This window comes from Anguilla rostrata, chromosome 1 (assembly GCF_018555375.3).
Source record: "Anguilla rostrata isolate EN2019 chromosome 1, ASM1855537v3, whole genome shotgun sequence".
Classification (NCBI taxonomy): Eukaryota; Metazoa; Chordata; class Actinopteri; order Anguilliformes; family Anguillidae; genus Anguilla; species Anguilla rostrata.
This window is the reverse complement of record NC_057933.1, coordinates 45,276,093-45,290,480: the sequence shown is the minus strand read 5'-3', so window position 1 is coordinate 45,290,480 and position 14,388 is coordinate 45,276,093. Positions and strand designations below refer to the sequence as shown.

Sequence of the window (14,388 nt, the reverse complement as noted above, 5' to 3'; positions counted from 1 at the left end):
CCTTTGCAGGATGAGCCAGGTGGCAGCTCCGTTGTCACATTATTAATTTCCTTACCTCATGCGGGGCTGAGCACATTTCACAAGTTTACATAGCTGAGCAAGGTCGGGTTGAGTACCATGCACCACGCTGAGAGTCACAGCATAGGACCCTCACCCCTCATTCTCCTCATTACAAACTCGGCCCCTTAATCACTGTCTGCGTTCCTATAGGCATCAACATGCAACTTCAGGATGGCAATTCCCAATTTTGTGTGATTTGCCGGATGGAAACACAACATTGCGTGCATAAAAATGAAAGTTAATCCACTTCCTTCCGACACTAAACCACAGCAGTCTGTCTGTTATTAATTGCATGAGAGCACTGACACGGCTGCTGTAATTGTTGCTAGAAGGAGACATCGTCCACATCAGATATTACAAATTCTAATGGAGTATTTTCAACACACACATCCTAGAGGGAGAAAACCCAATAAAAAAATCTATGTAAGGCGATGCTAGGGACACTGTGTGAGATTAAATGCGGGACCCCCCACAAACAAATGCACTCCTAGAGCGCAGAGGAATACTGTATCTCTCCATTACTGGACCTTTCTGTTTCTTGTAATCTTGAGGCCAAATTTTTTTCAGTGTGCTTGTGCTGTCCCTCGTTCGGAAATCAAGATTGTTATATATTAAGAAATCAAGATTTTAAATATTAGTTGGTAGGGTTTGTTCCATGCATAACGCAACCTAATAACTGCAGTGGCAGTATACACACATAGGCTTTGTGGATGTGTTCACTTACAAAATTACTTAATAAATGCTAAATAGACAATTTAGCACCGTGCGTGGTAGCATTTTACCACTCAACACACCAGTAACTTTTGCTGAGAACATTTCCCCACATGAGAGAAATGTGAAATATCTCATTCTACGTGCATTGCTTTAGATTTCAATGTTTTACTAAAGTTACAGGCATTGAAATGAAAGATCATGCTCGCTCGTTATTCACTAGTGCAATGAAGTAATGAAATAAATGTCTGCTTTTTAATTGCTGTTACATAAATGTCTCATTCCCCAATGATATTTATAACTTGTTTATCAACTGTCTTGTTGTGTAACTTTGTGTTTTATGTCAGGTCCCCCTCGCAAAACAGATTTCGATCTCAGTAGGGGTTTTCCTGGCTGAATAAAGTTTCAATTATTCCCAAATTTTAAATGCAGAAGGTAGAATCCTGAGGGGTAAAAAAAGATGAAAGGTTCTGATGCTGAACCCGTGACAGGGGGCAGGAGGAGGCAGTAGCCGGCGGGTAGCCAGCGGATGCGAGCGTAGCGGCTAACGAGGACACCGCCGCGACCTTCACCCCGGCTCCGTGGCCACCGGGCTGAGGAGGGAAGCGCTCGACCGTTTCCTCACCTACCGCCCTCGAAACGTTGCCGTTTCAAAAACTCCCCGAGCTCCTCGTCCGTTAATGGCCCTGCTGCGGGGGCTTTTCACGGGCAGCGCTCTGAATTCGACAGCACCTCACCCCAAAATGCTTCTGACAGTTTGAAAAGCAAGTCACAGAAAGCTCTCCGGTGTGACACAGTCCACTGAATCCATGTGTGTTCGTTGTATAATATGGGGATGCCTCGCCCGTAGCAAAGTCAATTTTAACTGCGCGCTTGTATCTTCAGAGGAGAAAACACGTATAATAATTATCGCATTATTCGTACGAGTAGTAGTAGTCTCACGTGTAAAAGTCGGGGAGACCACATGGTGCATTCCGTAGAACATATATGAATACCCTGTGTCACCAGGGGTTGAGTTCCCCACCATGGCAAAATCTGCACAGTAATCCCCTGTCTTTCGGTAACTCTGTCTCACTTCCCCATGACTTTATAAAGTGAAAAAATACATAAAGAGAGCAGACAGTCGGCTGTCCTTTAAAAATAAAATAAAAACCAACAGTAGACAGTAACACTGCACTGTCAATAGTAAGGATACAATTATAAGCAGTACTAATAGTAATAATTACAATATTTCTAATAACACAGATGGTACAGTAGTACAGATATACCCTTATTCTCATAATTGTTTTATCAGTGAATACTGGAGGACTTCCTTTCTCATGAAGAGGCTGGCATATTATTTTCTCCCTGACACCCTTCACCCCTAAAGCATGCACAGCACCCTCTCCTCAGGCTGGCCCACAAGCTAATTTGGTGATTATGCACCGGGGGTGCAGTATGCTAGGAATCAGCCAGAGCATAAGTTGAATAAAATGAATTATGATGTGATGGAGATAAAGTTCACGGTGCAATAAATTAATCAAAAAGTCGTCTCCAGAGAACCCTGTTCTGGAAAAGGAAAGCCAGAGAGAATGACAGCATCTTTGTATCACTGATAGTTAGCGTTCTACAATTTTCGTTTGGTTCATTTACCATTTAACTTTCCAAGTAACTGCATCTTCACATGTACCAGCCAGAAGTATTCTTTCATCCCCCAGGAAGCACTGTAAACAACATTCTGGTGGAGCTGCACTAGTTTGTTTTACGCAGAACCTCGACTCTGTGTCTTTTGGCATCTTTAAAACAATTTAAATCCACTTTTGTATACTTTCATTAGTGGACTAACCAAAATCTAGTTTCAACACCGAACAATCTATTTGTAGGGAAACAGGAGTTGCAGTTTATGAAATTACTTTCCAGGAATTTGATTGATTCTTTAGCCTGCATTATTTTACAGGTCAATACTTCAGTTGGATTTAATCAATGCCTCCAATTGGATCTATCTACACAAAATCGTTTCTACACAATATCACAATTCCTCAGAAACAGTAGCCGAATAGGAGTTTATTAGCACATCCTTGCGAGTTAGAAAGCCTTGTGTCACACCGGAGCGTCTGCTGGGTAATGCTAGCATACGACAAGGCGCATAATACTGTAAGCAAACGAGACTGTCAAGTGAGGCTAACCACAATCAACTACATAGCGAAGGCAGAGAGGATGACTTACCTCTCCCAGGAACTCGCTCTCCTCTTCCCTGACTCGCGCCTGGTCCCATAGCGTGATCTCCAGCATACGCTCGCGGAACTCCCGCCGGTGCACAGGCGAGTACATAAAGGTCTGGTTCCATTTGGGCTCTAACGATTTCTTTACCGTTTTTGTTCTTCTTTTGCTTTTGTCACTGGAGGAACAATAATTCAAACTGTTTTTATTTACCACCAAGGTAAGGAACCATGAGGTAGTCAGCACCACAAGTCCAACAGGAAAAGGAAAAATAGAAAAGTTAAGTTCAGACATTGCGTTCAGCCAGGTTCCTTTCACAGCAGTGTCAACAGGGCATTCAAAGAGTCCCGATTCCCCTCCCCAAGCAGAGATAAGTAATAAAACAAAAACACCCAGTACTATCCATTTGAAATAATCAAAATAAAGTGTTATGTGAAAAATTACAATAACAATGAAAATGTCCATTTACTATAATGTGGATTCCAAATTTTAATTGGAAGATTATCCTAAAAATATACAGCTGGAATTTAGATAATAATCATAAAAATTACAAGTAGTACAAGCAAATATAATTAGCAATGCACAATTGCAGGATCTATGGACTCATAAGATGGCTACTCAGCCCTGTATTTGTATCATTGAAGGTCTCGTTTCCCTACTGCTGAAACTGAAACATTCCAATTCGGAATGTTCCTTAAAGGGTAGGAGCAAGTGTAGTACTGCGGCGATAGATGTTCTCTACTACAGTATGGTCCCGGGTCCCAGAAACTCTCAGTAAGTATTGTATGCTTCTGTCTTTAGGAAGAAGATCACGATAAAAGAAATGCATGGCTTGACAATCTGGTTACCCTATTGAGTCAGTGAATCATGCCTGGAGATAAGCATCTGTCAAATACTTGTTTGCGTCTATGGTCAGAATCTGCCCTGGTGTTGTCACATCACAGTGAATGCGTCTACGCTTACCTTCTGTCGGGGAGGAAGTAGATTTTTACGTAGGGGTTCCGCGGCCGCCCATCTTCCCGCGAAGGCAGGTCTTTTGCTCCCAGTATCGTGACGATTAGCTGGTGACCCACTTTGTCATACCAGAGTTTTACCTGCAGAGAAAATCGCTGGATTTGGCTACTGACCCAGGGAGGCTGTTGTCTTTCTGTCACTCTTTTTGTGTGTCTGTCTGTCTGTCAGTCACATTGCAGGTTTAGCAGAGCTTCTTAAAAATGTTCAGGTTAATAAAAATGGAGAGCAGTGATATTACTATCTATACTGTATTTTAATACATTTTTATAAAATAGCAATCCAATATTGTTTTGGAATTCCAAAAGGTGTCCTCAGGTGACAGACTAAGCCTTGAGTGGGTCTATGCTGGGGATTCCATTTCGCTTGACATTCCCTCCCAATCCACACTGGGGGTCCTACCTGGAACGGCTCAACCTGGCACAGCACAGACCCGACCCAACAGTGCCTACCCACTAAGTGCCCGCTCCACTGTCCCCAAACTGTCTAACTGGCCCAGGGTAGGATGTGAAGGAGAGCCTAATTTTTTTTTTTTTACAGAGTTTTAGAGCCCATTGTTCCAGTTAACAAATATGAGTGGTGTCTTTAAAGATGTAAAATTAACACTGGCAAGCTACCAAAATGTGTGTCCTGTGTAAATTTTCACTGAAACAAAAAAGCTATGAAAGTCTTAATTGCTACAGCTAAAGTGGAATCTAAACACAGTCTAGGACTACAACAAAGTAGCAGCTATAAGAACAGTTTAATGTATTTAATTCTGTCATTTAGGCTATTAAAATGGCTATTCAGGCTGTTCACACGTATCTGTGGAAAGTATGGGCAAAACTAGGGGTTTCTTAGAAGTCTGACGCTTAACTGGTCGAATAAGAACAAGTTCTATGACATGGAAAGACCTTCTAAGTTGTTGCCCATACTTGCTTACATCTCAAGGGGAGGAGGGGAGGTCTAATAAACTATGCTAGAGTAGTAGCTCTAAAGATGTCCGGTTCTCAAAGCATGCAGCGTCAAAGAAAATGAAAGCATTCGATGCAAACTAGATCAAGCCGGTGATCTCTGGACTCCGCAAGCTAAAGGGTGGTTTGGGTCAAACAAATTGTACCCCGGCTCTTATATAATCACCATTGACGGGCCTGGCGCTTTCCGGTGTTTTGCTTCAATCGCTTTCACAGTCAATATAGAAGTGTTTTATTTGATTCGAAATTTGGTACGCACAAACTGCAGAAGGAATTTCATAACGATGCTGCCAGGCACAATACAAATGAAAATCCGAGCACGGACTCAGAAGAGGATAACGTTACCGTCGTTACGGCTATCAGGAAAAAAGTGTTTCTTGAAATAATCCATATTCTTATTTGTTTGTCTTATTCTATTTTAAAATATAGATGCGAGCACGTTTTATAAAATCTGAAATGGTAACGGAAGCGACGGAATACACTTCGCTGATAAGCATTACAACTGAAGCGCGCTCCCCTGTGCGTGAAGCATTCTCCAGCTTGGGTTCCAAAGATTTTAACGGTTGAACAATTTCCAAGGAGGTTTTGAGCGAGACATTGTAAGTAAGACAGGAACGTCATGACTTCCGCGGCTCCATTCCGTTTGTATGCTCGGCGTTTGCATCTCCCTGTCCCCACCCCACCGTGCGTTTTTGGGAGAAGGAAAGGGGCACACAAATTCGACATTCTGAAAGAGTCAGACGAGGACGCGGATAGACAGGATTCCGTAGAGTTCGCTGTGAAACAGAAGGGCATGGCGCAGCCGGCTCTGGGTCCATGCATCCTCTCGGAGTTCAGTGAGGGTACAATTTGCTTATCTGTATTCTCTACAACCTTCTCTGTACTTAATTGGAAAATGCACTAATCTCTTCTCAAACAAGGCACAGCTAACTTTACATAACTTTTTTTTGTAACATGAAACTTGAAATCCTTGAGTCTAAATCAGCAGCTAAATAATATGTATGTTTGGAAGTCCTGCATATTATTTTTATAGTGTCCATTGCACACTATTTCTTTAAGGACAGTCTTACAGTGCACAACCCAGCAGGAGTTTGATAACCAGAGAACCATTCAATAGCACTTAAGACATTAGGGTCTATTTAAAGCATGAGCAATGCCCACTAAAATCTGAAACTTAATCTAATACGACTCATGGAGTTCAAGTGTCTGCTTTCTAAAAACAGTCAATATGTTACTGGACGATACCTTGAGGAGATAACATTAAGCCAAAGCCATTTTAAACAAAACAATGTCTATGCAAAGATGTTTTACTTTACATGGAATAGCATCAAACTTACTTATCCCAGAAAAAAATAAATGACATAGTATTAAAACATTTAAAGAGACTTTATCTTCCAAAGCAATGTTTTCACCAAAATGCTGAGCCAATTTCAATCACTATGTTTATTTTTTCCGCATGCAAATGATGCTGGCTTTTTGGAGATACCAGGATGTCTCTTTAAACAGTTTTGTTTAGGTTGGTTAGTCATGCAGGCAGTTCCAGGCTCCTGGCAAGATGGCACATATATGTTTAAAAAATAATGGTAATCATTGTAATGAGAATGGGAATAATAATGACAATAGCAATAATAATATTGATAATAATAAAAATGGCAAGAAAGAAAGCATTGAGCCTTGTGAACAAACCCAAAGGCAAATCAGATTGAATTGCTGCCATTTCCCTGCTGTGCATTTTCCAAAAAAAAGAAAAGAAAATTGCAGCAAAAAAGAAGGAAGGAGAGCAAAGAAAGGAAAACCAAAGAGAGAAGAGTCTGTCCATCAGACAGGGACTGTTACCTGAACCCTAGGGACAAAAGGCGCAGTTCTTCTACTTAGGCTTTGGCTCTGGGTAAGCAAAATTAAACGACAAAGAAAACAAAATGCAATAAAACAAAAACCAAAAGTGACAAAAACACACTCAAAAACCACACAAACACACAAAACCAGTCTACAGAGGAGATTTAGTCTAATAGCACCATTTAAAAAAAATTTCCCCCTTTTGATTCTCCATCCAAAGTTATGTACAGTGCACATGTCAGTTTCCCTGGATACGAGATTCTGCTGCATGCCTAAATGTGCAGTTAAGATGAACATGCTCAATTCAATTCAAATTTGTCAATTTGTAAACTGCTGTCAATTCTATTTCCTGCATTTCAAAGGGCACAGCTAACTGTATGTAATGTATTGATTTTCTTTAAAATGACAGTTATTTATGGCCTAATTATATATTCCCTTTTCCTCTGTCATTCTCCTGTTTCATTCGGCGTCACACTGGTGTCATTTCATTTCTCCCAGTTTGTACATGTATGAAATCACCACAGCTAATAATAATGCTCTAGTAAGCTCTATATTTTTTGGGTTTATTTTCCAGTTAAGTTAGATAAGTTATAGTATATAAAGAGAATGCTGAATGTTAGCATAGCATTTCTCTCTCAACGCGGAGACGTCCAACCATCACTGCCTCAGCATTCCCCGCAGTATTTTAACATCGACATCAAGGTGACAGCAGCGTCAAGAGCGAGGAAACATGCGAACGCAGAAAACTTAGACTAAATCTCCCCCTGTATTAAACAAAATAATAAATAGAACGGCAAAAACATCAAAGCTTCCCTCTGCTAAATGTACAGACGCATCCTACGATAAAATCGAGCAGTCTTCTGAGCTCCACCGAGGGGCAAATTAACACCTTCCCTCCCACAAAAAAACACATCAATGCTCCTTCACAGCACATCAAAAACCAAGAGTACTGATTGTTTCTTGTTTATTGTACTTTTTAAATAAATGATTAATTTCACCAAGCAAATCAATAGTTTTTTTTATTATTATTGCCAAATTCTAAGAACTCTAAGCAGTAGTAAAAATAAGGCCTTTAAAAATTATACTCAAATGCTTATGTTTTTTTTAAGCATCCCTTGGATTCACATTTAATTCACTCCATGTTTGCCACATAGCATATTTACTTCACGCAATGAATTACATGGAATCTCAAGGTAATATGATCCTGTGCAGAGTTGGGCTGGGTCCAACAGAGCAGGCCTTGCAACGTGGATGGATTCCAAGGCCTTATCTCCTGGTCATGTCAGCACTGTTCTGCTTTCAAATGTTTGCCAATCTTGTAACAAGCTTGAAAACTGAGGACAACATTTTCCACTAGGGTCCTTGTCAAATCAGGACGTAGTATTCTGTGATGAAGGCCTGGGGGACCTCTATTTCATAGAAAAACCTCTATTTTATTAATGTGGGGATTATTGGGGGGTGGGGAGAAGTACTGTTTTAAATACCATTATAACAGTTAAATTTGAATGTTATGATGTTCTATTTTTGGAAGAGACGGGTTTTTATTGTAAGGGTATTTTATTATAGGCCTACCAAAGAAATGCTTCAGATTTAATTCTATATTAAATTTTTTATTGGGAGGCAATGTTTATATCACTGTCTAAACATCAAGTAAAACATTATTTAAAATGTCTCAATGAAAATATTGGAATAAAGACAGACCAGCCGCTTCCTTTTTGTAGTTTAGACCTTTGGTAAAGTTGATTTAAAAAACTCTACGACTGATAGTGACGCTGAAAAAACTGATCTGCCCATCACCCAACTCATGCATATTGCTTGATCACACAGTAGATAAAGGCGATGTGCCTCCAAGAACAGAGAGATGCATTGTGGGTACATACTGAGAGTTGTCCGGACAGGTACTGGGGGGCATCCCGTAGCAGGCCTGGACTCATGGGGGACGTGACAGAGATAGAGGGGCGCTCCATCTTCTGGGACTCAAAGGAGCTTGAACCTGAACGATAAAGATTTCTAAGTTCTCTTCCTGATGTTTCCTCAGCTTAACGGCTCATGTTTCATGGCTGAATTATTAACTGGCAAATCCCAATAGAAATGACTACAAGTAAGTCAACAAAATACAAGAAATAATAAAAAGGTAAACGTTGCAGCAGCCTCTATGGAGGTAACAATCAGTGTTTTGTTTTTTTTCATACACATGCAAGCACACACACACACACACACAAACACACACACACACACACTGTATGTATACTGGTCAATGAAACCACATGTAAACGTGAGTAAATACGACACTAACTTGACTCCAGTTGTGCATGTGTGCTGTCGGGTATCCTGGGAATGTCTCTGAAAATGAGAAGGGGAAGAGAGATCAATTTGCAGCTCATGCACAATGCGCTGTGCTTTAACGACCCTAAGCAGCACATTCATCTTATTCCCTTAGCAGCTCTCTCTAAAATACAAAGCAGGTCAAATATGTACATTGACAAAACAGGATTTATGGTTTTCAGGGAATCGCCCGGTTCAGAAACAATTCATATTCCACCGCAGAATCTTTCTGGCGGCGACAGGACGCCTTTTCATTTCATTGCTGCCAGCTGTGAGCCGTGTACCTGATGGTGGGGGGCATGTAGTTCTTCCCTCACAAAACACGGAAACTTGCTAAACCAGCAAAGGGAGCTTTGTGAAAACGAATCCAAGCAAACCTGCTAGTTATGGCTGAATTCATCCTCATATTCCTTCAGAACATTTTCACTGTGTATACCCTCTCCTTCCTTAAATTGCCTCCTTCTACCCTAAAGGTCAAAACCCCCAAAATTGGGCCTGGATTCAATCAAAAGTTTCTTTGGCTGGCAAACAAGCACAAATAATGTTTGGCACGTTAACTTTTGTAATGGCTGAACTTAACAAGCTGTGTTATGGAAGAAAACACTTTTTTATTGGGAGTCAAAGTATAAGGGTGAAAGTCGATTGAATCCAAACTATTGTGTTTGGAAAGGGGGCGTTCCGCTAGTGATCACGTGACTCAGCAACTTACCCAATGGGACGCGAGACCACCAGCTCCACTTGGGGCTCGGGCTTGGACTCCAGAATGATATTGTAAACTTCTTTGAATGTGGCTCCTTGCAAAAGCCTCCCGTTCCACTCCAGGACCTGATCGCCTTTGGAGGAAAAGAGATTTTCATCAAACATTCATCAAGACTTATAGAGGATTAAGCTAATTTCACACACATACTGTATGCATGTATAGTATACTGTCTGCAATAAATTGTCTGATCACCAAGAAATTAGGTTTTAAAGAATAATTTTCAACAACTTAAGTACCCACAAATAACCTGAAAAATCCCCCTAAATACAATGAAACTAGGGGAAGACCCCTTAAATATTTTAAGCCTACTCTATATACAGTAGGATACACAGTGTGGACTGTGGAATTTTCTCCACAACAGCTCAACGTGGGAAGGTTATGAACAGAGCTAAAGAAAAACTTTGTCTGGAACTGAATGTTTAAAGTGAACAGAGCAGACCAGACAAAAACCCGTTTCAGCTGCAGTACACGCATTTGAACGACCAAGAAAAAAACATTTTCTTTTCGGAAATAAAACTTTTTTTGTTACCATACACAGGACATTTCCGAATGCTTGTTTAAGATGTGGAAAGCTCCAACATACCAGCGCAACCAAACTAGGTTAACGCAGCCTAACGTGTGAAAAACAGGACTATGGCAGAAGCATCTCATTTGAGAGTGTGCCTTTGAATCGGAGCTCGGGCCTTACCTGGTCGGAGGTGTCCAACAGTATCTGCTAGACTCCCTTTCTTCACTTTCGTGATGAAAGCACAAAGTCTACCAGATTCTGTCATTTTCCCTCCAACCACCTGTTGAAATAAACAGTATGAACACACAGCGTAGACAATAGTCTTTATGATGCAACACTAAAGCAAATGGGTATCTGTAGGCAGATTTAATCTACATACAATTTTGCTTATGAGACTGTCACTGCTTCAGTCGTATTGTGTAGTGATAAGGAACTGACTGATTTGAAGTTGTCGAAAACAAGAACAAGAACAAAATTTCTTCTTGTCAAACAGTGATTGCTGCGAGGACAACATACTGTCTTATGTTTTTCTAAGCACACCTCATTTCCACAGCGACTTACAAACTTGTACATTCTGTATGCATTTTTTTTTACCAGCTAACCCTGATGGCACCCCGATTTCCCTTTCTTTTCCAACTGGGCTTTAAACCAGTGACATGCTGCTCCATTGGTCAATGTTCCACCATGTACAGCCCACAATATTAAAACATGGCTGCGAAAACTGTTAGGATCGGGGGATCAATGAAGAGCCGTAAACCCTGGCAGACCTGTAAACCACTCCTGGTAGTCGTGACGGACTTCATCCGCAGCTCCCCGTGCTGCTGCAACACGGAGGCCGACGGACAGCTGGAAATCTGCGGGCTGATTTCCCTGCGCGAGCATCATTAAAACATAAACTCCGGTGAACGGTGGCTGTGGAAAGCCTCCTAAATAAAATGGGCTTACATAACAGCTAACTAAGAGTAAAAACGAGATGGGAGGGGAGGGCCGTTTCTGAAGCTCCAGCCAGCTGCTGCAGAGCACAGGGAGACGCTCACAGAAGCAGCGGCCAGACACAAACACGCCGGCTCAGGAAGCTCATTCAATCAGTAACGATTTTCCCATCTCCTCTCTCGCCGCGCTCCATCTCTCCACCCGACTGCTCCTGGCGGGATCAGCTGTAACAGCCTCGGGGCCCTGAGGGGCCCCGGGGGCCCGGCGTCACTGAGGGGGTCAATGATCCAGGAGCCTAATCTCAAACCATCGCTACTTATTCAGTCCTGTCACCTTTTTAAGTCAGGATGGTTGTCATTTCACATATGCATCATATTTGATGGTTGAGCACGTAGAGAATGTCGCAGATACATGATAATGACTTGCTGATACTGATAATGGCTTGCTCTTACTGTTTCTATTTCCAGAAAAACAGATCCTTTGCCAAACAGGTCACTGAGTGCTGTGGTATTCGGCGTGGTGCACACCAACAAATGAAAAACAAGCCAACCTGATAAAATGCATACAGACTGAACAAAATCGCAAAGTGCATTTGGATACACATCTCTTCTGTTTCTTCAAGAGGTCAATGAGAAAAGCGTGCAAACCGCAGTAGGAAAACAAATGTGAATATGGAGCAGAAACAAGCCACTCTGGAAATAGAAACATTCTGGATGGGTATTCGCCTGGACGTCTTATTTTGTGCATGTACCACGTAATACTTGTAACATGTTTTACCAAATAAAAGAGCAGCATCTTTTCTTTGAAGAACTGCTGGCAATTAAGCGGGTTCACCTGCAGGTCAGTGTTCATACGCGGTCACGTGACCGAGGTTTCTGCAGCGGTGACACACACGAGCTGGCATGGCATCACAGCTACCCACTGAATAACGCCAGATACAGTACGCATCACCAAGGACTCGCGTAATGATAGGGCGAAGATCACTAAGAATTGCTTACAATTTTCAGGGATTTAACTATGCCTTTTTACATTTGTGTAAGATGAACATCCTGAAAACCAAAATGTTACAATTCCTAATAAATTGTTTTATTTGTCTTCATAATGCATTTCTGTGAGCATACATTAAAAAATATGCTTCAGCTCTGAGAATGAGGGCTATGGTAAGTCCCTCAATGGACAGGACGGAAGCAACCATTTGCATTTTGAAGTGTGGAATGTACAGCAAGGTTATCCTGAGCTCAAACACTGAACTGTTCAATGATATTCCATTAATCATCAATTACTGTGCAATGCATGTGTATGATCATATTAATAATATAATAATCCATAAATAATGTCTCTATCAGTATGCTAGCTGGCTATAGCATCATTGTAACAATTATGCCATGAGTTGGCAGTGATGTCATTGAAGCAGCTCCAGCTTATCATTTATATGAGCTCCAGTTTTCAGCAAATGAAGCCTCTCTTCTAGTAGGTGTCTAAGTGAGTGTACTTGCAGATCTGTGGTGAATAAAGATTTGAGACATAAGCTCTGTAAGGTGTGTCTACCATATCTGGGTCAAGTACTTTAACACTTTAGACACTGGTGAAAATTTCTGCGTATCCCCAAGAATGAAAAAAGACAGACTCAAATGAAGGCAGACTGTGACCTGAATATCGGCGAATAAGAATAAATGAAAACACACATATTTTTTATATATGCACAAAATGGCTGCTGCGATCGGCGCAGAGGGTGCAGAGGCAGACGCGCACGCCCCGACGCTCACCTTCAGTCCCAGCAGAGCTCCGGAGTCGCGGGGCACGGTTCCATCCTTCATCCGCTTGTTTAGCAGAATCCGCCCTATTAGGCGATCCCCGTCTTTGGACGGTTGCCACGTCACGGGGTGCTGCGAGGTCAAAAGCAACAACACGCCTCGTGTTTTACAAAATGGAGACTCGGCATTGTGCATTTTACAAAAAGAAAGACAACAAAATCATGGGGGCTGGGGTGGGGAGGGGGGAGGGGGGGGGCAGGGCGGGAGTCTATTTAATTTCCTTTCCCTGTATTGAAATATGGTGTGATTACACAAACTCTTCAAACATATTCCTTTTCGTGTTAACTGTTATCACATGAGTTATTGCTGAGCCATATTGGTCATAATGTTCTTAGATATATCTGATATCAAAGTGTGATGCTTCCAGGGCATAGATAACCTTTTAAATCACATACCCCATTATCATAGCCTACTGATCATTTTCTCCACTTTATGATACCTGGCACATCCTCCATACATGCAAATTGTACCTCTAATTAATAAATGAAACATTTCATATAATTGCTGTCAAAATGTATTATTACATCACATTAATACTCTTCTAAGGGATTCCTGGATGACAGAAAGGTTCTGAAATAATGAAATAATGTTTTCTTGCTCAAAACTGTACTGGCTAATTAATCTAAACTTACATATTCAAGTTTATGTCTGTTCAAATAGGCTGTGCATGACATCACAGCAGCCAGCATTTGTCCTTAACTAATAATAATTAAATGCAAATTTAATTAATTTAAATTTAAATGCAGTTTTTTTGTCTCATAGATACAATTTGCTGAGTTCAGCCATCACCAAAATTTCATTTGTAAGCCAAAGTAAAGGAATGTTGATTGAATCCTTGTCACTGTTTCTAGCAGAATAAAACTTTGAACACAAAACTAATGAGACTTGTATAGGCTCTGCTAGCATGCTGCTGAGAACAGTGGCCTGAATTCAATCAAAATTTGTCCGACTGCGCAGCATCCACTGTGAATCCGGGAAGCGAGTGTGAGCGTCTTCCGGAACGTGCCGCCAGCCGTCGCTTCTGTGTGCCGTGCAGCCCTCCGGCTGAGCGGCACATTCGCTGAGCTGAGCTAGCCGGCACACGCAGACTGCAGCCCGCGAGACTGCTGCAGGGGTCACTGGCGTTCAAGGAGGCGAGGACCGTCCAGCCTACCACAACCCTCCGTCCCTGTTTGACGGTACAATCGAAAACGTGCCACCCGGTAGGGCTGCCGGCCGCAGTCTAGGAAACACTACCAAACAGTTCTGTCAAATTGTGAAATACTTCCGGTCACCAGA

General features: G+C 41.6%; 1 protein-coding gene across 49 annotated transcripts in view; it reads right to left on the bottom strand.

Moving 5' to 3' along the window:
- The window catches only part of rims2a (regulating synaptic membrane exocytosis 2a), a 251,613-nt gene that overhangs the window by 89,287 nt on the left and 147,938 nt on the right, over positions 1–14,388 (bottom strand). For 30 of the 49 annotated variants that reach the window (XM_064308375.1, XM_064308208.1, XM_064308385.1 and 27 more), the window contains 8 exons: positions 13,063–13,182; positions 10,544–10,643; positions 9,805–9,928; positions 9,067–9,113; positions 8,651–8,763; positions 6,771–6,818; positions 3,934–4,064; positions 2,977–3,169 (listed from right to left, as the gene is read on the bottom strand). In XM_064308375.1, the coding sequence (XP_064164445.1) occupies positions 2,977–3,169; positions 3,934–4,064; positions 6,771–6,818; positions 8,651–8,763; positions 9,067–9,113; positions 9,805–9,928; positions 10,544–10,643; positions 13,063–13,182 (876 nt within the window). The remainder of the gene's footprint in view (positions 1–2,976; positions 3,170–3,933; positions 4,065–6,770; positions 6,819–8,650; positions 8,764–9,066; positions 9,114–9,804; positions 9,929–10,543; positions 10,644–13,062; positions 13,183–14,388) is intronic. The other 19 variants (XM_064308452.1, XM_064308319.1, XM_064308336.1 and 16 more) reach the window with 3 other exon arrangements.